The sequence below is a fragment of the Dermacentor variabilis genome, chromosome 1 (assembly GCF_050947875.1).
Source record: "Dermacentor variabilis isolate Ectoservices chromosome 1, ASM5094787v1, whole genome shotgun sequence".
NCBI lineage: Eukaryota > Metazoa > Arthropoda > Arachnida > Ixodida > Ixodidae > Dermacentor > Dermacentor variabilis.
In genome coordinates this window covers 241,171,204-241,197,597 of record NC_134568.1, presented here as the reverse complement: position 1 = coordinate 241,197,597, position 26,394 = coordinate 241,171,204, and the positions used below count along the sequence as shown (strand labels likewise).

General features: G+C 44.8%; 1 protein-coding gene across 1 annotated transcript; it reads right to left on the bottom strand.

Annotated features, from left to right (window-relative positions):
- Nucleotides 1-1,745: 1,745 nt before the first annotated feature.
- On the bottom strand, nucleotides 1,746-26,100 carry LOC142573165 (pro-corazonin-like). The gene is made up of 4 exons (XM_075682736.1): nucleotides 26,010-26,100; nucleotides 9,052-9,236; nucleotides 5,815-5,893; nucleotides 1,746-2,123 (listed from the first exon to the last, which is right to left on the bottom strand). Exons 2-4 carry the CDS (start codon nucleotides 9,232-9,234, stop codon nucleotides 2,119-2,121), a joined length of 267 nt encoding a protein of 88 aa, XP_075538851.1. The 5' UTR covers nucleotides 9,235-9,236; nucleotides 26,010-26,100; the 3' UTR covers nucleotides 1,746-2,118.
- Nucleotides 26,101-26,394: the final 294 nt, after the last annotated feature.

Here is a 26,394-nt window from a genome sequence, read left to right as displayed (position 1 = left end):
AGCACTTGAACGTCCCGGGTGAGTCGCAAATCGTGTCCTGCATCTACCTGAATTTTGTCGATTACTAAAACTTTGTTCGCCATAATATTGACGCCTTACACGTTCTCGCCCCCGCATTAATCTATCACTTTAGCTTGATATAACATTTGGCTGATGTGGCAATTTAAGCAGCACGTTGAGACGTTTTGATCAGCCGATGTGGTATAACTGATAAAGTGTGTTTAGCATGAGTGCTATGATTGGGATTCATTCTTCCTCAACATGGTATAAAAGAAAAAAAAACATTATGCCACCTAAATATTTTGCAATCTGTGTGCAAAGGGCATTGGTGTTTAGACAGCAGAACGTGGAATCGTTTCATACGAACAGTTAATTGAGGGATTATTTGCAGCCTAAATAATTCTTCACTAGGATGCTTTTCTTAAACCTAAGGCCTGTAAAGTTTCAGTGTGCGATGAGTTTTTGGAAGCTTTAAGATGCGCAGCCTCGAAAAGAAAAACACTGTAGCCCAGGCCTCAAGACACTTGTCTAGAACGTGCTCCTGGCAGACAAAACAGCTGCCAAAACATTAGGCGTCCAGCAGGGACACAGAAGGCAAGGCATGACGTAAAAGTATCCGCGTATTGCCACATCCAGCCAGTTTCGTGCCATATGTTATATTTACAATGTCGCCAGCGCAGTTTGAAGAACGCGCCTCGCACATTCTAAAGAAGTGTCTTGACTTCCTTACTAAATTGAACAGTGAAAGGTCAACTGCAAAATCCTAGGCAAACTCACTAGCAATGAGAATATCCCTCCTGCACGCGCGACGGGCAGTCCTCCATGTTGTGCACACGTCATTCCGTTACTTAGCTCGACGCAGGCGCTCTAAATCCACCAAAAGCGTTGTTTTTGTGCGGGCGCCTGGTAGTGTGAGACCTTTCTGTGTCACGTGCCACATTTTCAGGATCTCCATACTGCAGAGTGGGCGAACTGAACAATTCTTATCGCTCAGTTTTATTTCAACCTTGTTATCCACCGTGGCCGCTGGCCGATGGCGGTAAAAATTTAGGTGGGGCGCCGAGGAAAAAAAGAATTTTAACGGCTGTTTTATTGCAGCGAATGCCTACTTGGCAATATGCTTGTCACTTTACACCTGAACACTGTACGGCTAATGTGCTGCACGGTATACGCATCTACCTGGGCGAATTAGATTTAGTAGAGCGCCCTCTCGGGCATGGAAAGGTATCAAAGTATAACATCAAGTCGGGAGGGCCACGGTAGCGTGGCCGTGATTGGAGGTTCGGTGATAGAACCCACACAAATTTTATTCCCTATGAGTACCTGTGAAAAAAAAGCTATAAGCAGCGAATGAGCACCCGCGGAAATGAAAATATTTAATGATTCGCAAGTGCACTTCTCTGCACTGCATATTTGTTCAAGTAATGGCGGCACCGATAATCATTCAAATGAAAACGAAGTGCTACTGTAGATTCTAAGGCTTGTCTCTTGCAAATGGTTTCATCAAGAAAGACGCGTCTACATTTTTAATGTCATGATGCAAGCAAACTGTTTGTACACGCTGTTTGCGCAAAAACAACTGCGTCACCAGTAGTTCGACAAACCGGCTCTCAGAAAAGCTAGCTTTACAATGGTGAAAAGTGTCTACACTACTGCAAGGCCACGAACCACATATCTGTCACCGGAACGGGCTGTCGACAGTGACGCATGCTCGTGCTTGAGGCGAGTGAATGTCTCATAAATTTGTCCGAAGCACAGCCCGCCGCTGAAAATGACGTCCTAAAAACTTCATAACGGTCACATTCAGTCGTTTGTTTCAATTGCCATCGCTTACCACTAGAGCTGCCGAAGCAGCAACATTTTAGAGCGACCTGTAAACAGATAGAGATACAGAGAAAGAAGCAACTGGACAGGCAAATGATGAGAAGGTCGCTATTCCTGATGTTTGGCATTTTTCAAGCAGACTTCTGCGACCATCAGTCGGTATTCGGTCGCGAGCGTTTATTACGCGTGAATAATACGACAGGCAAGGCAAGTGTAAGCAGCGAATCACCAAAGTACAAAGTTGTAATGCCCGTTTCGTTTATCTCCTCAAGGAACTTGTGCTGCTGGCTCTTCTCAGTCTGGGGAGAAAAAAGAAAGAAACGCAGATCAGTGGGCTCAATGAAGAAGTACAAAGAGATATCTGATAAAACTGACATTTGTGAGATGCGTAATACAAAGCCAAATTACAAATCCCTTCGTTCGTGACAACTGCTTGTGATAGGCCGCCCCCCCCCCCCCCCCGGCTCCTTACGATATGTTGGCAAAAAATTTGGTTTAAAGCATGTTCTTACGAACCGCTTCAGCGTTTGAATTGCTTTCAGAACAGGGACTCAGTCTTCGTATTCATGAAGCAACTCTACGGCTAGAGTGGTTAGCAAGGAGATATGCCAGGCGATCTTGCTACGGGCGAGTGTGCACAGCCAACCATCACCAGTTTTACGTATAAAGAGGGTGTTGATATTTTTTTCCCAGCCAAGTCAAATTTATTTCAAAAGTAATGTTGTAGTTTTATGGTAAAAAATACTGCAGGAGTCTCAGGGTTTAAGAAAAACTGGCCTATGGTTACACAAATACAGTAATTATACAAAGCGAGCAAGCAGTAATAAAAGCGCGGACATGTCAGCAATATAAATAATAATAACCAGGTAAGTTGACTATATCTAACAAAATAATCAGGTAGATACGATAATGGTAATACTAAGTAATCAAACAGAAGCATGTGAAGAAACAGATTAACAACAAAGAGTAATAAGAATAATGAACTTGAAATAGAAATAGAAATTAACAGAAAGTAAAAAAAAGATACGTAATCACAGTTAATTAGAAGATTCGAGTGAATCGCTCAATTCCCCGACAAAATAGTTTTTGGTATGAGCGAAAAATAAACAAATATTGCGCGATCATTTTATTTCGAAGTGTAATGAATTCTATGTTATTCTCCATATGTAGCTGTAAACTTCAATTAATTAGTTCTACGGCAGCAAAAGAACATTACTCCGCTGGGAAAACCTGGTATAATTGGTGTTAGTAATATGTTCAGGATTATTACATTCAATGTAAACACCATGCGTGATGGGCCTATATGCAATTATAGATCGCTTCTGTCGAAATGTTTGTCGTCGTGGAACAATGTTAAGTTTTGAAAACAGCGATCTACAGGACAAATCAAGTGGGCAGAAAATCCATAGTCTGATGGCTTGGCTCTGAAAGCGCTGCAAGTGTTCAGCATGCGTAAAATACGTGCTAGTCTGAGAGGATACATATTACAAAGGACGGCTATGAATGTAAGCAAAATACCCCCAGATGGTCAAAATTAATCCGGAGTCGTTCTCACGGCGTGCCTCATAATAAAATCGTGGTTTTGGCACGTAAAACCACAGAATTCAATTCGAATGTTAGCAAAATACAAAGATGGCACGATGTGAGGTCAGAAATGAGTTATTGTCTTGATAATAATGTGGATGCCAATTAATTGCAATCTTTTTCGTAAGTGAACGAATATGTGCATGGAATTTTAGTTCAGTATCTAATATGATGCCAAGAAACCATGCTTCATTCGAAATAAGCACGACGTAACCACCAATTTTGACAGAAGATAGGACGTCGACTGAAATTCGCGGGGAATGGAACATCGTGATTGTTGTTTTAGTGGGATAGATGGGCAGCTGGTTATTTTTTCCACCATAAAATATTATTAAGTGCTAAGTGTAGACTGGTACGTGGCAACTGTTTTACTGATGCAAAGATTGCCGTGTCATCAGCATATGCTATACATGTGGTCTTGCTATAAGAACAGTAGATAAGTCATTAAAAAGCAGCGAAAGTAAGTGTACCTAAAATTGATGCCTGGGAGACTCTTACGTTAATGAGCTTGGATGATGAGATATTACCTTTAACATGTACCATCTGATACCGGTTACTCATGATAGCTTCTAATTAAGTTTAATGGACGACCAGATATGCCATATGATTCAAATTTAACAAGCACTATGTGGTGGTTTATTATATCAAATGCTTTTGTCAGATCGGCAGATACAGATACCAAAATTATGAATCTGTCAATAGCTTGCTTAATTTCTTCAGTTAGAGTATAAGCGTCATTTATGTAGAATATCCTAGAGGAAATCCTAATTGTAGAGGAGATAAAAGCGTATATTTTATCAAGTCCCGCATCAAACGAGTGTAGAATAGATGTTCAATCACTTTACCACGAAAACGAGGGATGCAAATTGGCCTAATATTCCAGATCGAAGTATGATCACCTTCCTTAAAAACAGGAACTATTCTGACATCTTTAAGACAGCTTGGAAACACCCCGGCAGAGAGCTGTTTTTTAATAAGTAGAGATAAAACCGACATTTATCTAGAAATTAACTTTACTCTAGAATGATCAATATGGTCTATACCAGCGCTTATAGTCTTCAGTAATGTGGGAAGTTGGGCGAGTTGGTGATTAATCATCCTACCTTGTTGGTGAAGCAGCGGACTGACAAGGACAAGGCGAAGGCACACAAGAATACACAACACTAGCTGCACTCGCAACTACTCTATTTCGGAAGAAACACTTCATATTTATATACCTGCGTACCCTCAGACGTCAAGGATAAGCAAGGCATTCATTTCCCCTCGCATACTCAGGCGTCAAAGATAGGCAACATTTCTATCATGGTCTGTAATCCTATCCTATTTGTTGCATTCCTAACAAAATCCTTTATTACACATTTTTCCTAGTGTTCTTCCAACAAGGCAACCTCACGAAGGCTAAGAAAAACCGATGTTATACTGATACAACCCTCTCCTTTCTTGTAAATGGTGAAAAGCTTCCAGTATTTCCCATGTCAGCTGATCCTTATGGTGCGATAGAACTGTAGTGTCATTGTAAAGCGGCCAGCACCCATGTGCACCTAACAAACTCTATAAAATGTGCGCCGGACTGGATCGTAGAGTTTCAACAAAAATAAAAGTAAATGGTTATAGGTGTATACGGTCAAGCATAGGAAAGAATTTGTTAAGTGCAGGTTGTCCGTTCTATACTGCTTGCCCATATATTGTGGAAAAGTATGAATCGGCCAAACGGGTCGGTGTTTGAACAGAAGACTTTTGGAGCACAAAAGGTCACTGGAGGGAAACAGTCATTCCCACATTACAAGGCATTGCTCACACATGGGAGCTGGCCACTTTACACTGACACTACAGGAGAGGGTTGTATCAGTCAACCATCTGTTGTTCTGGGCCATCGTGAGGTTGCCTTTTTGGGAGAACACTAGAAGAAATCTGTAATAAAGGATTTTGTTAGGGGTGCAACAAATAGGATAGGATTGCACATCATGATAGATATGTTGCCTATCTTTGACGCCCGAGTATGCGCGAGGAAATGAATTTGAAAATGCTTTTAATCTTTTCTTGCTTACCTTTGACGTCTTAGGGTGCGCAGGTATATAAATATGAAGTGTTTGTTCTGAAATAGAGTAGTTGTGAGTGCAGCGAGTGTCGTGTATCCTTGTGTGCCTTCGCCTTGTCCTTGTCAATGCGCTGCTTCACCAACACGGTATGACGCTTGTAGTCTTCAAAGATGTGATGACTTAAACTTTGTCTGCATTCGTCGGATTTGACCCCAAATAACAGTGGTGCGCACGACAGCAACATCGAGCCAAAATGAAATCGTGCATTGCAATCTGGGAACTTCGTATGAAACACAGAGTGACAACGGCCACCTTATTCAAAATATACAGTGACTGGACGCAGTATGTAACATCGTAACACACATACATTCTTGATCGTCCTCACTGCGGTCCAGGGTTCTAAACAGGTGGCCCAGTCGCTCCAGAACCACTCGATCCTTAGGGGCCTACGAGCATGAGAAGCAGCAGGCAGATACCGTGATGCTATGTACAGATGTTATCGCGCAGTTTCCGCAAACAACTTGACATTCATAAGGCGCTTCATATGCAAGAGCGGTTCCTAAGAACAGGCAGCGGCCAATTACGTCCTGTGAAGGCAGCAAGCCGGTCGCACGAAGATGTTACGAAAGAAAAGTTTTTTCATTGCTGTAGCAATTACACGGACTCTCGAGGCGCATTCGTGCCGTCGCCATTGGCGCCGCCGTACTATCCTGCAACCGACGGCGCATGTGTTGCCCGAGCATGTGGCTTAGAAGGCCCCGAAGACTTGAATTCTTGAATAAGAACCCGTGTTCACGAAGCAGTTCGACCACCAGAGCGATTCGTAAGGAAACCCACGAGCCAATAGTGATAACGAACATAAAATTACCGAAGAGTACCTGGCCAATACCATAAGGTTCTTGCGAACTTAAAACCACTGTGAGTTCTGCTGTATGGGGCCCAATTTGCAAAACCTTTCTTTCGTAAGAATTGTTTGCCATTCGTCCGTTCTCATTGGCGGACAGTTCTTTCAGAAACACCACCCTATCACCTAAGCTGCTTTGTGAATATGGACCCAAAAGTTTATCTGTATCTGAAATTCTTGCTATATGTTTCTCATGTGTCTCGAGATATACAAACAGCATTGGCTCTACCCTCAGGTATACTCAATTGTTTGAGAAGCAGTTATATCTCAACGAATAAGGAGCAATAACTAATGATGAAAGGGCACGCTGCTATAGCTACTCGCTTAGCAGCGTAATATATTTCTTCGTGTTTCTCATCACTCTAGCACGCACTTATGTCATGGTTGTGTTCGCGGCCTCAAACATGGCACTCTCGATTGGGATGGGCCACGTCCGAGCGTCCGAAGTTATATTTTGTAAAGAGTCACACACTCCAAGCAAACACACATGCAGACGCACGCGCGCTCGCGCTATAACACGAAAGGCCACACAAACGCACACAAAGGGCGCACTTTGAGTCTATTGTTCTAGCGTACTTCGCCACAAATCCAAAAATGCGTCTGGTTATTTCTGCTCAGCCCTACCGTTGATTAAAAGTCAGCTTAGTTGTTGTCTCACACACTTCTACTTTTGTGCCAGCTCAAAACGGGACACCAAACTTGGTTAAACGCCGACGGGCAGACGTGACCGCAAACACGCGGTCGGCACACGTTGACTTACGATTTCAAGTGCGGTGAGCCCGCGAACAATATTATTTTCTCTCCGACCGCTATCTGGCCACAAAAATTGCGAAAAAGCGGAAAGAAGTTTTGTGGCCAAAAGGCAGACATACCATATGGCATAGGCTTGTCAACACAATATCAGTATTGGCATAATAAATAAGACAACGTGGGCGGGCTGGATCAAAACTGGTCCAGCTTTGATCTTGAGCAGCAACGAGCCCTCATCAAAAGAGGACGGCCAGCGGCTTTTGTCAACAGTGTTCCAGACTAGGGACATGACCAGTCTTCCCATAACCCTAAGCTTTCTTTTTCGGTTTTCAGTAAAAGTTTTTATCATCATCATCTCCGACCACTGATGGCGCCAAAAACGACAATTTTTCGGAAGCGTTTATGCTTGAATAAAGAGGCCATTTAACTCAAGCATTCTCTTTAACCCAATGCTAAAGGTGTTTTCCACTGGTTGATCTGGAGCAGGCTCGCGCTTTAAACTGCTCGCTTTGGAGCAATTCACTCTGCGCCTCTTCCTCCCTCTTCACAATCACTCACTCACGCCGGATCGCCCTCACTTGCTCTGCCGCCAAGGCGTGTATCCGTGTGAAAATAGGACTAGAAACATACGTCACTTCCGTCTTCTTGTCAAAATCGGTACGCAACATTGTGCCCGCTGTGATGCGGCGACTTTGGTTGCCAAGTAAACGTACAGAGCGGAAGTTGGGCACCATTTTCGTAACCAGTTTGTGTGAGATGTGCGCAACAACTTCCGGCATGATCCCCCGCGGAGCATTTTTGTTCTCCGCTAACCGATTCGGATTGACGAAATCCGAGTGCTCGCTCAAGAATTTTGTCGGCCAGTCCAGATCGACCAACATAAAACGCCATAAGAGGGAAGTGCTTGGCATTTATTTTACATAACCAGTATCACTTCCAACTACGATAGCCTTACGATATAATTTTTTTACACTACAGCAAAAATTTTAAGGTGATATGTGAACTTGCAGTGCAGCAAAGCTTGGCGACAAAGACAAGACAAATTCAAACGCATTATTTTCCTATTACGTTACTGCAAATAAGTTCCACAATCGGGGAAGCAAATGAACCATTCTGACAGCGTAAGGGCACGCCGCCCGAAATCAGGCGCAGGTGCGGCCACTACTAGCGGCAGCATGGGGGCTTGTGGCATCGCTCAGTGTGATGCCCAACCACCGGCGCCTCATGAAGTCTTACGGCGCAGGCACAATCAAAGCGATTGGCGAAAAGCCCGGCGAGTCGTCTGTTATTGTGAGTCGTCTGCCAAGACTCCAGGAGGCGTCGGTGGTGGCGCTCCGCGGAGCACTTTCACGGGCTCCCGTGTTCTCGCTAGCAGTGACCACACGTGTACATCTCCAACGAAGCAATTAGGATTTGCTTTTACATCGCAGTGCAAAGCGTTAAGCTTCCTATTTAGCGCGTACCTTGCGCCGTTTGCCCCACAATTCATTTCAGATTATTTTACATTGTAAAGTTGTTGTTTTTTGTCATCTTTATGAACGCTTTGTAACACTTGGATTCCAGTTTCAGTACTGTCCAATTTTTATATTTGGGACCGCATAGGATAACTATTCTTTTAATTTTTAATTATTTTTGCCCGTTATAATTAGCTCGCACGAAGTCTCGCCGCACCAGGATCGGCCACGCGGCGGGACAGATAATCATAAATAGAAAAGAAGGGAAGAAACCTCACATACCACGGCCCCTGGCTACCTTGTCAATACAGTAGGTGAGTCAACATGAAATGATTGTTCAAGCTTCGTCCACCTAACAATCGCCCGCCAAAGCGTGCTGTAACTGCAGTATTGATAATTTCCATGAACCCATGTGTACACCACCCATCTTAGGTTAAAACAAAACATTTCATTGCCGCGGATACTATATGTGCATGCCTGCATGATGTACACTCACAAATTTGGAAAGGAACTCTTCCAGCAAGCGGTGCTCGACCGTGACTCGGCTAGGACCGGCCACGATGGCTCCATCCCTTCGCTTGCCGTTGGTCCAGCCTCGGCTGTACTGGAACGTCTGGCATGAGGCGATCATCACCAGGCAGGCAAGCAGCACTCCGCAAGTCGCAACGGTGCGGCTCATGACTGCAGTTGCCCAGGCACTCAGTGAAACTCGCGGCGAAAGACACTGCCGAGTGTTGCATGTGACGTGATATCTTCATGAAAACTGGCGCCTTCTTGTCATTAGACAAAAAAAAGGCAGGTCCAAAGCTGCAAATGAACTTCAAGTGGCGGTTCGAGCATCACGTTCGAGTGTGACAAGAAAGCTTGAAAGCGTTTGCCACACCCGTTCGGTACCTACACTTTTGAAGCCGAGAGAACCTGAAGAGCCATTCCAAACAAGAATAACTTAAAGAGAAAGCTTGTGCGTTGGCCACGCTAGTCACGATGTCATAAAGGCCAGGGGTCAAATTCACGAAGGTTTCCATTTGTAAGAATGTTTTGTCACTGACCCGCCGCGTCGGTGAAGTACATTTTCATCAGCAACATCGCCCGACACCATTTTAAAGAACTGCTCTAGCGTACGAGCTTCTTCGTGAATACGGAACGAACACCAGACAATAAGCAAACGCTCCAAATCAAAAGATTTGTCAGTATGGGCACTGGGGCCAAATTCACGAAGCTTTTATTCTGTAAAAATATGGTTTGCCATCAGCCCACCGGGTTTGTTGTTCGCGATCAGAACTGGCCGGCGGCTGTTCTTTTGAACCGCTCTAGAGGACGAACTGCTTTGTGAATCCGGACCCAGATTCCATGAGCTTGCAGAACATTGAGAATGAAATAGAATATCGCAGTCGCGACATTTCCCACATTCCCGTCATACGTAGTTAGTAGCTTCAAAGGCTGCTGAAGAAAATGGCAGTCACCTCAGTAGTAGTATAGTAGGAGTCATATGCAACCCACCAATACTGCGACTTCAGTGCGACCATCCTGTGGGCGTTTCACACGCGTCGTACAACAAAAGCCGCGGTGCTTTGTGCAACGAAATGTCACAAACGCGGTTTTTTTAAGCTCCTCAACTACTCGTACCTCTTTGCGACAAACATAAAAGCGAAAGGCACTCGCTTTTTTCCTTCTTCGTAACGCGCACACAAATAAGGAACACGAAAGAATGGCATACGAACGCAGCGTTGACTCAGAAGTAAAATATTTATTGGCACTACGCGTGACAAAATAACATGTGCAGTTAAATATCGGAAGGAAAAGAAATGAAGGAAACAAACGAGAATTGGCATTTTCAATAGTGATCTATAGTTATGTCGGTTAGAAGAGATGGCGCTGGACGGTAAAAACAAGGAGGGGGAGGCAAAAATGCAAAAGGTCAACAAGGCCTGCCAGCACATTGCGATTTCATTCTACAAAGCAGCACAAAATATGCACAAAAATAGCACAACAGGTACAGTAAATATATTTGATGGCTCAACGCCAGGAAAGATCATAGAGAATCGTGCAGCGAGAAAATCAGTTTTTTTTTTTGCAAGAGAGAAATTGAGGGTGTGTTAGTACGTAAGTTTCCAGGGCGCGAAGTTTCTATGGCTTCAAAAAATTTTTCTCGCCAACTGGTAATCTTTTTCTGCTAATGACAGAACACTGTACGGACATCGGCTCGCAACCACAATCGTGACGATGTATACCGATATATCAGCTAACAGCATGGAAAACATCACAATCGTGTTTTCTTAAAGACCATTCAAGCATCACCCCATTAGTCTCACTTATATTTTCCCGCATGAAAATGGCAAAGAGTACTCAACACCTTCTGCACAGGCGACAAACATTTTGCGATACTTCTTGTCACAACCTGCTTTACCCGCGCAGACCAGACTTACCTGACTGTACAAATGCGTGGCAATTTTTGCTGGGCTGGAAAAACGCCCTTTATATTTCCTCGCCTCCCTGTCATTATTCCATGAGTAATCTCATGCATGCATGGCCCCATGGCATTATCTTCTTGCTTCCTTTAGCCTTTAGCAATCTCATTTTGGAATGAGTGACCAGTCCTTAAATCCCCGAGCAAAGATTCCGCCACTGAGACTAGCACGTGGGCGGGAAAACCAGCAGCCACGAGGCGAACGGTTCATTCCTGGAAACGTGGAAAGGATGGCGTGGTGCGGCAGGGCTTGTGCAGTTCATGCTTACAGCAGGACTTCACAATAGCCCTTGTAAGTACATTCGAAGGCGTGGAATCAAAGTGCATTAAAGGCTTCTTCCCACGCGGTTCTTATACATACCTTGCGTTTGTAAGCACTGTATGTTTGCAAGTAAATTGGCTTTAGGGTAACCCGACTTCCATAAAGTTGGTTTAGCCCTTCCGTATTTTAAAAACTGTGGTGGCTTGGAGCGAAGATAGCACACCGGGCCTCTAACCTGAAGGTCGCAAGTTCGAAACCTTCTCCAGTCCACTACATTTTGAGGCTTGGGGTGCTGCCTGACACCGGCAAAAAAAAATTCCTAGAGCCAGTGGGGCTATGCTAGTCCAGATGCAACCAAATTAGGAAAGCCACGTTCAAAAGACATTCCCTCACAAGATCAGGAATTGGCCACGCCGGTGCAGTATTCGGCCACTACCTCCCTCATGACTTCTGCTATTAACCCATGGTCCTCAATCCCCAGCGCGTGTGGAGCACCTCACCGAGGCGGCAGTTAGACCTTCGATGCGTCAGAGGGTGCTAATAATCTCTGAATCCGGACAGGCCGCCCCTGGAGACTGAAGCTGACAACGTTCAACACGCGAACCCTCTCGAATGAGGCTAACTTAGCAGGGCTATTTGAGGAATTATCAGGCGTTGCCTGGAATTTTAGTGGTCATAGTAAGGTTAGAAGTACTGGTGATCGAGGCTTATACAGTGCTGACTAACAGCCACGTCCTCTGCAACAGAGGTCTTCCAGAGAAGATGGAATACGGGGCAGGGACTCTAATCCAGAGTGGCCAGGTAAGTAATGCTTTTCTTCACTACGTATCCCTTGCTTGGGCAGCGAGCACTGTCTTGCGTGCCTCCTCGGGACGCCCTGTCGCGGACGTGTGGGACTCGCCATACACGCTTGCGTTGCGGAGAAGGCCTGGCGATGGGTAGTTCCCGCCCTAACAAATGTCAGCTTGCGCTAATTGCATCCTGCCCAGTCCTTTGGGACCGCTGTATCAGTATCTGAAAACAGATACTGATATAGCCTTGTATATTTAACCTGCAGGCGAGGGGAAGGTCCTTATAAAGTACTAGTTATAATCAGCTGCGTCCAACGACTGGTGTGCCTTGCGGCATGAAATCGTTGGATTATCGAATACCAGAACTAGTGAATCTTCGTCTAGAGATAGACTACATAGCGTTGCAGTGTCAGTATCTTATACCCATCGAACATCTAATCAAACTACTTACAGGTATAACTGTCGAATTTCATTGTGTAATGACGACTTATCAAAATCATAATTTATTATTAAAAGTTCGGTCATATTACAGGTATTTAATATACAGAAAGCTGTCTCATGGTCAAAGACAGTATCGGGACCTCCTGTACAAGAGCAATTATGATAGTTGACGACTCAAAGCAACAGTCGCACATAATAAGGCAGTACACAAACAAAAAGAAAAGAACGTTAGCAGAACAATATACAGAATTGATTAGACAGAATAACAAGCTTTTAGCATATGTCATGGTAGCAAGAAAGATTGTATGAAAAAAAAAAAGAAACAGTTTATTCGCAATGCTACAAGAACACTGAGCAAAAAGAACGGATAGAATAAGTCTTCTCGTTAGTCTGTCAAAAATAAGTGATTTTTCATTGTCTTTTAAATTCATGTAAAGATCTTGCGCTTTTGATTATGAATGGAAGAGTGTTCCATATATATATGGTAGTGAATTCTACAGCCTGTTTACCATAGTTAGTGCGGATTCTTGGTGAATGAAAATTATTATTAAACGCGCATCCGGTGGTACAATAAATCATCAGGTTAGATGGTGAAAAGGTGGTCGGTGGCAGCTCATTATTCACAAATCTGTAAAAAAAGAAATGCTAGGTTGTATTTCGTGAGTCCATAAATGGTAAGTTATTCCCGTATAGTAGGGATTTGGCGTTAGAAAAGCGTCAACTGTAAGTAATTATCCTTATGGCTTGGTTTTGAACTACCTGGAGAGACGCATTATGAGTATCATAAATTAAGCGTTTCCTCAACATATTATACCAGAAGTATTATGAGAGTGGACAAAAGTGTGGTAAAGTGAGAGTAATGTGGTAAGTGTAAAGTTAGGGGGTGTTTTAATTAAGATGCGTATACCGTAAGATATTTTCTTTTTTATGTGAGCAATATGGTTCTGATATGTTAAATTACAATCAAGTAGAATGCCAAGAAAAGATAGCATGAATTTGGAGGAAGACAGTGGGGACCAAGGGTGAAGGTGGAATTGATGCTAAGTTTTGCTGATGTGAAGAGAATAGAACAAAGTTGCATTAATCGATAACATGTTGGCATTCCACCACCTTAGGATGTTCTCTAAATCAGTATTTAGTTTATTAACGAGATATATATTTATGAAAAGTAAACATGGTGGTATCATCAGTGCACAGAATGCATCTTGTGGAAGACAATTCGGTAAATTATTAAGATAAATCAAAAACATAAGTGGCACCAGCATAGATCCTTGGGGCACACTGATCTTAGTGATTCGCTGTAGAGAACAAACATTTGAAATAGAAACAACTTCAACTTTGTTATATAAGTAAGTGTTTAGTAGTGAAAAGGCAGGACCTCAAAGGCTAATTGCCTCGAGCTTAGCGAATAGGACATTATGATCTATGCTATCAAATGCTTGTGTTAGATCAACAAAAACTGAGGCCACGAGAAATTTACTGACCAACCAAATTTTTTAAGTTGGTCAGTAAGATTGATGAGTGCCAGCTCTGTGGAATATCCATGGCGAAAACCAAACTGGCACGAAGAGAGGATATTAAATTCCGAAAGGTATTTCGTTAGCCGTATTTCAACTAGTTTCTCAATAAGTTTCCCGAAGAACGGTAGAATGCTGATATGTTGGAAGTGATGTATTAATAACCTGTCGCTTTTTTTAGAACTGTGATGACTTTGCCACATTTAGGTTCACAAGGAAATATACCAGTCCTGAATAATAAATTAACATTAAATGAAATTATATATGAACTTAAGTTCGCAATTTAATGTTAGCAAGGTGGACCTCATCAAGTCCAGCGCTTGTCACTTTTAGGTTATATATAACAATAGTTATTTCTTCCGGCCTTACACGAAATAAAAGGAATGCCTTAGGTAGACGGTTCATCTTGAAGATCTGTGTAGAAGAAGGTAAACTGTTATGAAAGAAAAACTACTGAAAGACTCAGCTATATCGGGAGTCCGGTCTTGCCGCGTGTTCCTGTTTAAAAAGGAGTTGACAACCTGCCATTTTTTCAGTATTGTTAGCCACCTGTAGAATTTGCTCGATATACAGTCATTTAGCTGATTTTAGCTTACAGTTCAGAGTGTTACAGGATCATTTATATAGGGCACGTAAGTTCATGTTAAATGATTGCTGTTTAGTTTGCCTATACAGGGTGTTTCACGTAACTTGAACCAAAGATTTTAAGGAAGTGGTTAGCCGCAGCCGAATGAAACCAAAGGCGTAAGGTTTGCAGCCATGTGGCGTTTTGTTGCGTTGTAGAGGGGATTGAGAAACAAACGATCCAATTTTTTGGGGCTACTTACATGCTGCCTAGATATATTGTCGACGTCTAAAGAAAGCGCACCAAATATGAATAAAACCACGTGACTGCGTTCGTGCGATATCGTACTGCAGCGGTCTCAACCGGGCACCGAGAATATCGCTTAACAGGGACGACGGCGCTTCCGTTCTATGGTGCCACCGCCAAAGATTCTGACGAATTGTGAAGCCGATGCCTAGAGTCGCGGCCGCTCACTTTGCCACTGTCCGCGCTCACGGTTCTTTCGCACGAAGCGCGGTTGAGAATCTGGGGAATCAGCTGAAGCAGCTGAATATGGGGAAAATTAGGGGCATGGTATGGACAATGTGTAGGCAATGTTACAAATGTATGGATTAAATGTGCCCTTTCCAGTAGAATATATATTCAAATGGTCCATAGCGTTATTAGTCTGCATTACGGCTGCGCTGGCATAATTACAACTACAACTGAGATCAAATTTTGTGAACATAGGGGCGAACGCCAAGTCTATGGCTCATGGTATATGCGTGTTGATCAAATACAGCTTTAAAGGATTATAAGCAAGTATTCGAAAGTATCACGATGCTGTTATTAGTTAGGTTTCCCAATGTCCCAAGAGAACTGTGCATTTCAGATATTTTATACTTTGAAGGAATAGGCAGCATTTTAAGTGCAACGGGCCGCGTTTTAATGCTTCTGGCTTATTTAGAAGCGTTACAAATAATTATTGAACCTTCGTTTTCTTTCTTTTTACTTTTTCATGCGTAATATATTAGATTCGTCTGGAGAGAGAGAGAGAGAGAGAGAACATGCAGAAGAATGGCAGAGAAGTCAACCAGACGAGCGTACAGTTTGCTACCTTACACTGGGGGAAGAGAAAGGGGGACTAGAAAGAGGAAAGCGGGAGAGAGTGAACACTGTGTGCACGCAGCAAAGCGCCTTGAAATCAGTCAAGTCCAAGTAAGTGCCCCACCGATACATTGGGCCGCCGTCATTCTGCTTTGTGAAGCTAATCCTGGTGCTTCCCCATAGCTGGTGATGCGCGTTGAAGCCACCTGGGAAGACCAAGGGGCCAGTGGTCGTTAGCAGTATGTTGCAGTACGTGGCAGTATATCGTTAAAGTAAACCGCGGCTTTTTTTTTTTACTTCAGTACGAAGAAATGGCTGCGGGTGAGGCATGATGCTTACGTAAGACTTGCAAGCACTGTATTGAGAGCGCCATCATTTGCACTACACGTTACGCTGCCGGAGTATGCAGGTTATTCACAGGCATTCGAAAAGTATTCATCAGAGAGTGGGGCATCATAACCACTTGCCGGTCTTCTTCGGGAAATTTGTCAGGAAACCGCGCTGTGCACTCCACAGCAGTGCGCTGTATCACTTGACGTGGCTCCGGCTCCGGCTGTGGCAACGGCTGTGGCTTCGGTTGCGACTTCCGCTGTGGTAAAGTGGAAAGTTGGGCGAGTTGGTATACATTCATAATGGTAACAGGGCGAATAAAACGACGACGGAGCAAAAGAACACAGCACCAGCGCTTGTCCTGTGTCATTTCATGCCATCGTGATTTTGTTCACGCTGTTACCATTATGAATTCCACTGCGGCTCTGGCTTTGGCTGTAGCTTTAGTAGTGCGGACAAAGTTCTATTGTTCTCCGCCGTGACCTTGTTGTCAGATTTAGATCAGATTCCCCCAGACCTTGGGGGCAAACGAGGAGGTGCTGTCGGATGTGGCGTGCTCTTTACAGAGGCATCGGCGTTCTTTGAAGTACTACGGCGTCGGGAGCGTCGCTTTCTAGCGGCCGCAACAGCTTCCCGACGAGACGAACGGTTTCTCACCATCTGCTGCCTTTTCCTTCTTCATTTTGGAGCAGTCCTTCGAGGGAGCATCATGGGACCCAAGGCAATTGGCGCATTTGAGAACCGTGGTTGCACAGGAGTCTGCAGAGTGAGCAAACTCTCGTGTTCTCGCACAAGGTGCTCACGTGTCCCAGCCTCATACTATTGCACCATTGCAGTGGCTTTGGGATAAATGGTAGCACAGGGTGCCTAAAGCGGGCCACCTTGATGTGCGAAGGGACAGACTCGCCCATGAAAATTACTTTCGCACAGCGGGATGTGGCCGAGGCGAGACACCTGGGTTATGGCGACGCTATCAACGGCTGGCTTCACTAAAATCGGCAAGTCAGCGCTGGAGGTGGAGACGCCCACATAGTAGATGAGACCAGTAGTGGAGTTGTGTTCGGCAGAACAGGAGCGAAGTAGGTACTTCAACTACTCTGCACAAGAAGGTGCGGCCGCGATCAGTGAGGAGCTACCGGGCTGCGCCGTGATAGAGGCTGACGTCATGTAAAAGGAAATCTGCCACCTCAGTTGCACAGCTTGTGCGCAAAGCTCGCTTGATCGCGTACCGGGTCGCGTCATCAGTTGCGACAACGACCCACTTATTGCCAGATTTCAACATCGGAAAAGGGCCGAGAAGATAGAGACCGACGCGAAAGAATGGTTCTAAGGGCACATCGATGAGGTGAAGGTGTTCAGCGGGCAGCGCAGCATGTTTCTTTTTTTTTTGCGGTGCTGAAAGAGCGCACAGGCTGCAGCGTAGCGTTGCACAGAGCGGTGCAGGCCTGGCCAGCAGAAGCGGCGCCACACGTCGTCGTAAGTACGCGATACGCCGAAGTGGCCTGCCGTAAGGGCGTCATGCAACTGCTCAAGAACTGATGTCCAGAGATGGCGTGGTACGAGTAAAAATTCTGGTCCTTCAAGGCATAAGCTGCGACGGTAGAGAACGTCGTCGCGGAGCACGAACATGCGCAGCGTGGGCTCCGAATTTCCAGAATTAAGACAATCGATGAGAACACGTAAGCAGCCATCATGCTGTTGTTCAGTGTGGATGTCGTGCAGATCAGAAATGGCCAGGACGCAAGAGTCGGTGTCATGCGCATCATATTCAGGGAGGTCGACAGGTATGGGGAACGGCTAAATTTCTTTCAAGCAGTATGTCAGCGGTGAGACGTAGTATACATAGACGCCGTCAGGAACAGATTGTAACGACAGTAGAGTGACATACGTAGTGGCTTTAGGCGACAGGCGGATGTCTTCGGGAGAGCATAAACGTGGTTGCGTGACTCGTGGACTATAGCCGCCATGGGACAGTTCAAGCTGAATGACACTAGACGCGCAGTCAAAGACGGCTGAATGGGACGATCAAAAGTCTAAGCCGAGTATAACGTCGTAAGGGCATTGTTCCAAAACGGCAAACAAAACAGTCATTAGGCGCCCTGCGACGCCAATGCGAGCGGTGCACATACCAAGCACGGTAGGTGTTCCTCCGTCGGCGACGCGGAGGGTGCGTGATCCAGCGGGTGTGAGAACATTGTTCAGGCGTCGGCGCAATTGGGCACTCATCACGAATACGTGAGCGCCAGTGTCAATGAGTGCTGGAACACTGACGCCATCAACTAAAACGTCCATCAAGTTCTGTTTGGTCGGTAAAGTGACCAGAAGGTTTTGCGGTCGAGTCGTCAATGCAGAGTCACCTCCGGGACCTGCATCGCTTAGTTTCACGGAGACGGGCGTCGGGGCTACATCGGGGACGGTGGGCGACAAGCCTGCGGTAATAGGGACGATGGTCGACGAGCTGGTGGCGAACGGGACTGGTGACGTCGGAATAACGACGAGGGACTGTTCCAAGGAGCACGAGCCTCAATGTTTGGTTATTGCAGGCTGTTAACGACGTTCGCTCTGTTCGGGGCGATAGTAACTGGTTGATAGCGGTCACACAAGGGAGGATACAAAACTGTTGTTACAATGGCGAGCGATGTGACCGATACGCCGGCAGGCAAAACAGATTGGCCGATCGTCTGCGGTTCGCCACTCGGATTCATTTTGGTAGCGTGCACGGTACCGCGGACCAGTCGATGGACCTGAAGCATAAGACAGCTGCGAAGCGGCAACGGCACATACAGAATGAAGTCCAAGATTAGCGAGTTCTTCGCGGATTATTGCCTGCACAAATAGTGCTGTAGGCAAGTTGTTCGCCTCACTGGGGCGGTAAAAAAGGGCTGCAGGAGTCATGGCTTCAAGTTCTCGCCGCACTATCCGCGTCAAGTCATCTGATGATGGTCGCTGCACTACCAGCCTGTCGTCACAAGAGGATGTCGCAGCTGTGTTCGGCAGACGTGTGAACGGCGCTGCAATGCGGCTATTGGCCTACTCAAAGCGTTGACACTCTTCTATGATGCCCTGTACTGTTTCACACTTTCTTTCATATTAGCAGGTTGAAAGCATCGTCAGCGATTCCCTTCAGTACATGTCCAACCTTGTCTGACTCAGCCATATCGCTGTCGGCCTTACGGCACAGAGCCAGCACGTCCTGGGTCTAAGAGGTCTAAGAGCGGGGCAGTTCCGCCTCGCGGCACGGCCGAACAAGTCCCTCAGCGTCTGTTTGGATGTGTCTCAGTCGTTAAGCTCTTCCTCGTGGTTGTCATAACACACCTTCGCCGCGCCTTGTAGGTAGAAGACCAAGTTAGCCAACATAATCATCGGATCCCATTTGTTGTGGGCACTTATACGCTCATACGCGGCGATCCAGTCTTCCACGTCGAGGTGGTCGGTGCCACAAAACGTTCCTGGATCCCCCGGCTGAGCCCGCACAACCGTCGGGGTTGTAGGCGTTGATGTAGGCCGCGCCATGTCGGGTCCTGCTTCGTCTGTCATGTTGTCCACTCAGAGGTGACGACCAGTGCGGAGTTCCGTTGCTCTTTCTCATGGGTACCCCGCACCTCTCATCAATTTGTTACGCTGTAGAAGTCACATATAACGATATAGTTACAATATTTACAAGAGAGACAACGATACATAAACAAGATGGTTGTCGAGACCAATTCCAACTGATGATGATGATGATGATGATGATGATGATGATGATGATGATGATGATGATGATGACGACGACGACGACGACGACGACGACGACGACCTCATATTACGGCTCATACCCACACTGAGGGATCGGCCAAGAATTGCGTGCTGAAACGATTACCTATTTTTTGAAGTGGTACATATTGAATGATCTATCTGATGTATCTTTGTAATTTTTTGTATAAAGCGTTAATGTCACTGTCAGCCGCAAAGAAGGCAATGTCATCTGCCTACACGTAAACGTGCACGTCCTGACGAGTGGGGATGAAGCTCATAAATATATTAAATAATACTGCGGACAGGACTGCTCCTTGGGGAACACCGCGAGTCTGTCTGAATTTAGACGAGGAACATCCGCCCTTGAAGCAATAAAATTATCTTGATCGTAAAAATTCTGTCAACCCCGCGATAATATAATATGGGAAATTACGACGCTTCAGAATATCCAGTAAAATGGAATGTTCAACGCTGTCATAAGCTTTAGCTATATCTAATTTCACTAAAGCAGAATATTGTCTCCTTTTCCGAGCGAGTTGGATGCGGCTCTCTAAATCAGCATGGGCGCACCATATCAAGCAATTAGCTCTGAAGCCTATTTAATTTGGACTTAATATTAAATACACACGTCACATCGTCTCCTTCTGACTGGCGCCGCTCTTGGTTGCGCCGTAACAATATTTTTGTGTTCATATTGAGGAAAGTAAAACATTACAATTAACCTGGTAGTCTCGTTGTTTCACTTCAAAATTAAATATGGCAAATCATACGTTCCTACTGCAGTGTCCTAGTGCCGACGACCCAAGGGACAGTATCACAGGAAACGCAATGACCAATCAAAGTTGGCGAAGGGGACCTTCTAGAAGTCGTTTTTTGTCGTCGAACCTACGACACTCTATAAAGAAATTTTCCATAGTTTCAGGTTAGTTGCGATAAAACATTGAGGGGAAGATGCCAAACCAGACCTGCGGGAATAAAGATTAAGAATTGGTAATCGGCAACGCATTCTCGTGAATGAAACTTCAAATTTTCTTGTTGAACACCATCTGCTGTGCCACGGGAATATCTAAGGCGCTGAAGATCAGCGTTATTTAATAAACATGATTTATCATGTTCTTCAAAACATAAAATTTTCTAAATCTTGCAGCCGTGATGTATGCCGAAGGATTTGGGATCCTCAGTACCGGGCCTTTAAGAGATGCTGCCGCTAGTGCGTCTGCTGACTCGGTTAAAGTGAGTCCCGTATATGTTCTGGTACCCATGCAAACGGATGAGGCTAGAGAAATAGCGTCCAGGCTCGCAGACACTTCATCTTCCTCCCCTAGATTCGTCCGGTGTCCTCATTGAACTAAAGGGAACAGCTTATTCATGTGTAGTGACTGTAAGGACAAGGTAATGAGTGATATGTAGGTAAAGTTCAAAATATATGGGTAATTAGGGCTTTCAGAATTGCCAAATTGGGGGGGGGGGAGTGAGGAGGGAGGACACTATGGTAACTGTTATGGTGAAGTAACATGTGCGTTGATGAATCACTAGCTTCTTAAAAATTCTCAACAAGAGATGCTCCAAAGGATTATATGCGGGCGAGGTTTCAAATGGAACAGTCATATAGGGGCAACCTTATAAGGTGTGCGATGTAATTACAGTTAAGTGATACTTTTATTGCAACTGTTCGAAAGAAATTGCTTAGCTGGGAATTAGATTGTAATTCTATAAGGCCGCACACATCTGCTGTTTATTTTTTATGTGTGTGTGAATACTGCACCTCGTTTATGTTGATTGTACTTCGTTGTGTCTATCCCCAATAATACTATTACCTAAACTAGCGATACGTTTTTGCTGTAGAATTAAACGCCAAGTACAATTCTTTCTTTAATTATTTAAGTTGTTCGTAGCAAATGTGCATTTTTTATGTGCGTCGTGCGGCTGCTACTGGGCGGGACCAGGAACCTCTATCAGGTACTCATTACCTTTCGTCCCTGTATCAATTTAAGATTTTATATAGTTACTAGAAATGAATGCAAATTCAAACAATTTGTCGGGCCTCCATGGTTCACCATGAGTGACTGATGAATAGGTCTATGTCTGTTAAATATAAAAATAACTGACAGATGCAATTCCAGGCTCTTTTCGCGGGGTTTATTTATCAGTCAGAAAAAAATAGTATGCAATTATTACGCCGCAGCAAATAACGTAGTTAGATGGCCCTTGGGCGTGCCTACATATGCTTCATTGACACTTTGATAATTAGGACAGTACTTCTCGAGTTAGATCATTAATTGCAACTACCTAACTAAATCTCACTAACGAAAAAATTACTGCTAACTACTCCACTGTACTGGAAACAATATGCACTAGGCTTTGTTCGAGAAACGCAATTGCTCTTTTTTTAAATCTTGGTGCACCCGGTATATATAGTCTCGTTTCTGGCGACTACTTCGTGATGATGGTGGTGGTGGTGGTGATAATGAAGATTATGATGATAATGATGATAATGATGATGACGATGATGATGGGTCATCTTTCCAAACTGTGAATGATGATCTCCGATAAAGGGGGAGCAATTCCACAAAGCCCTGAACAGACATACCAGATTGGTTTTGAAACACTTCGTATACCGATACATTCTTCAATGCACTGCAACAGTTCCGTGTACGAGAGAGAATAATATAATTTATATTATCAAATAAACATGCCCAAAACACGTTATTTCTATTCACTTCCAGAAAAGTAGCTACCTGTTCGGAATATTTTATTAGAAAAGGGTCCTTGACTCGTAGCAACTTCAACATGTCTTCAAGGTACAAGGCTACAACATTTTGCCATGCTTTGCTCTCAGAGACAATTACCAGTAGTGGGTAATCGAAAACAAACACAACAGGACGGGCGCTCGTCCAGTTGTGTTTGCGTTCGATTACTGTCTTCGTCTTCGCGCTGCTTCAAGTTTTACTCAATCTGATGTGTTTTCGCTGAGAGCACCACCTATAGGTTGAGGTTGCTTTTCATTTAAAAGGATCTACCGAGTTGTGCAAGGTACAGTATCGCGCGCAGTCTCTACACTTCAGCGCTTACGTTTGTCAGGCAAACACCGTTGTGGCATTCGAAGGATGCTATGACAGTCTCTTTTGCTTTTTTATTATTTTGTAGTAGTACGAACCTCCCCTCTTTATCACTGGGGAATGAATGTTCCTTCAAATATGACACCTCCTTCCCTACAGGTACACAATTCGCAGCTGGCTTACATTTCACCAGAACGCCGACACCCTCACACACGCATCAGTCTGGTTCACTCTCATGAGCCAACTTGGAGACTTGTTTGGCGACGACCAGGGAACACGGCGGAGACGGTCTTAGCTTTAAATATTTCACTGCACATGTTATTTATATCGCGCGCAATGCCAATAAATGTATTAGTCGTGAGTCAGCGTGGTGTTCGTGTGCCATTTTTTTTCCTTTGTGTCTTGTCTCTGTGGGCGCTGTACCAAGAAAATCATGCATCATCAACCCGCCCGAGCCACCATTGTAGCACACTTTTTTTTCCACTCTCACACTCGCCACTTCGCCGGCCAAAGGGCACAAATCAACAATTTGGAGACTCCACTTCTCAGCATTTACGACGCCACCAACAGCTGCGAGGTTCTTCAAATGCCTTGAGCGTACCAAAAAGTCAGAGTTTTCCAGAAAACTTACAGTCATGAACTGTCATTTGCGACACTATGCTTGGACAAAGTCAAAACTTGGTTGAAACGCATCTTATGTATTTGCGTGGCTCGGGAAACAAGAAATATTTCGAGTGATTTCCAGCGCCCACCATTTGACGCTAAGCATCAACTGCCAAAGGAACTTGTTTGGAGAGATTAAAAAAAACTCGCAAGAGAAGAAATATACTTCAAGCAAATTCTGCGTTCTAAAACGAAATAAAGAAAAGAAATATATTAACAACAAAGCGCGTCTGTCCACGTTCCAGTGGGACAGACATGTGTGTTAGCCTTGTTCTGCTGCTATACACAAGCCAGTTTCCTTTCTATTTTTGCTTTTACTTGAAATTGCTTTCTAATAATGCTACTTCGCGTCCACAGGTTCCAATGTGCGTTGCGTGCAAGTGCCTATTCGTGTTCACAACGTGCCTGAAAACTCTTTTTGTGACCAAAATATCTCCGGTCTACAAATGCTACATTAACTTTTGTAAGATTTAAATTTCTTTAAGATTAGAGCGATTATAGTCGAAATCTAGATAGTTATTTCCATTTCACACCTGGTAAGGTGCTAAACAAACGATCGTACTATGATCATTGCGATATATTTGCACATGGAAAAGCGCGCACAACAAAAGCGTTTCGCCGTTGTATCCCATACGCGTACAACACAAGTGTACTAGAAGATGTATACAAACAAATAACAGGTTTTCAATAAACACGCAAAGCCCAGTCATCGCCTGAAGTTATATAAATGCAGTTTTGTGAATAAAATACACGTCTTTTTTTCTCATGAGTGCCTCCCCATAAAGTGGTCTTGGATACATTGCAGCACCATGAATGATTCTTCCTTTCCTGAGCACCACTCCTTCGCAACATTTCGTGTCCCAGAATTAGCCAACTTTTGCAGACTTAGGCCCGTATTCACGAAAAGCTCTTGCGCTAAAATTGTCCGTAAGAGCAACAGCCAGCAACTGCGCATGCTGGGCGTATTACTAGCGAAGGCGTCCGGCAAATGGCAAAGAGCACTTGTGAACGTAACTCTTTGTGAACGCGAGCCCTGAACTAGTATTCACAAAGATTTGCGTTCGTAAGTGCTCTAGCTCCCACTGGCCGGACGCATTCGCTAGTAAGACGCCCAGCATACGTATTGGCTGGCAGTTGCTCTTACGAACAATTCTAGCGTAAGAGCTTCTTTTGTGAATACGAGCCCAGAGGTGAAATTCACACAACTATTTGTTTGTAAGAGGTCTTTGTAATTGGCCGTTTGCCTTCGCTAATAATACGTCCAAAGTCACGATTGAGTGACAGCTGTTGTTAAGAAGTGCTCTGGTGTAAGAACATTTTTGTATATACAGACCCAGGACCCATATTCCCCCCAAGAATCTATTATGCACTAGAATTGTTCGTTAAGAGAAATTTTCAGCCAATCCTGATGCTGGACGTATTATTGGCAAAGGCGGCCTGCCAATGACAAATAACACTTACGAACTAAAAGGTTTGTGAATTCAGCCCCACGTGAGCAGTGAACATTTGCAAATGCGTCGGCGAAGAACAACACGAGCGCCGTGTGGTTGCGTTACACAGCCGACTAAGTACTGTCAGCGCTATTCAATGCACTTGCAATGACTAAAGCAGAGGGGAAAAAAAGAAAAAGAAAAAGCAAGGTCCGTATTCACAAGACAAGTAGTACGCTTGAGCGGTTCCTAACAGACGCAGGCCTTATATAGCACACATAATATCAGCCAAGGAAACGAACCTGTATTCACAAAAATGTTGTTACGCTAAACGTGTTCGTGTAGAAGCAGCTGCAAGACAATCAAGATGCTGGAGAGATCATTAGCAAAGGCAGTGGGCCAATAGCAGGGAGCATTACAAACGAAATCTTTTGTGAAATAGGTCTCAGAGGCGTCGTTTGGTGTTAAGTGTTGCAGGAACACTAATGTCCAATGACTAGCAGCGCTTGGCGGCTAAAGCTAACCGTCATTGGGACGACAAACGTACTTTTTAAATCAGTCAGTAAGGTAATCTGTTTCAGCAGTACTGTAAGTACGTCGTACAGTGCGTTGCTCGTGCTAGTAAGTGAAGTGCGCTGCGCAAATCGACATCATCGCCGAGGGCCACTTCCACGAGGAGATTCGTTGAAACTTTGATAAGTTATCATGCACATATGCGTGTCGAACTTATGACACCTCTTTTTTGCAAGCACCAATTTGCACTATTCTACCTTGTTTACGGCGAAAGAGCGGGCCCCGTTTTCACAATAGCAGTTCGTACGCTAGAACTGTTCGTAAGAGAAGGTGCAAGCTAATTTGATTGCTTGACGTATTGTAGGCGGCCGGTCAGCGAATGGCAAACAGAGCTCACAAACAAAAAGCTTTGTGAATTTACGCACAGGTCTCTGACAACGTATGTGCATTTATGGTTTAACCATTTAATTTCTGCTGCCAACGCATCGAGACTTCAATTCTAAGTCACACGCACAAAATAATGTATGTACGTAGACCTGCAACAGTACTTGAATCACACGTAGTAACGTAACAGCTCAAGGTGAGCCCTTACCTCAGGATTGGCGGTGCGCAAGCGATACCCAGCAGGCGACCCTTACGAAAGGCACAGTGCACGCCGTTTGTCTGCTAGTTCTGGTCTCTCGATCGCCGACGTGACTGCCTTTTATACATCTGGGCCTCGGGCCGCTGCTGGGACCTCGGTGGTCTGACGGAGCATGGGCGAGGGAAAAATCGTCCCCCGCGGCTTCGCCAAGACAACTGCGCCATAGGCGACAATCAGGGCGAAAAGCAATCCACCTAGAATCGTGCTGACGCACGCCCTCGCCCACTCGCCCTTTCCCTTACACTGCTGGCACACGAGTTCATTAGAATGCTCGACGGAAAAAGTTGGAGAAGCGTCGTCCCAGAAGCGAGACATCCTATCGCTTCCCGCGCAA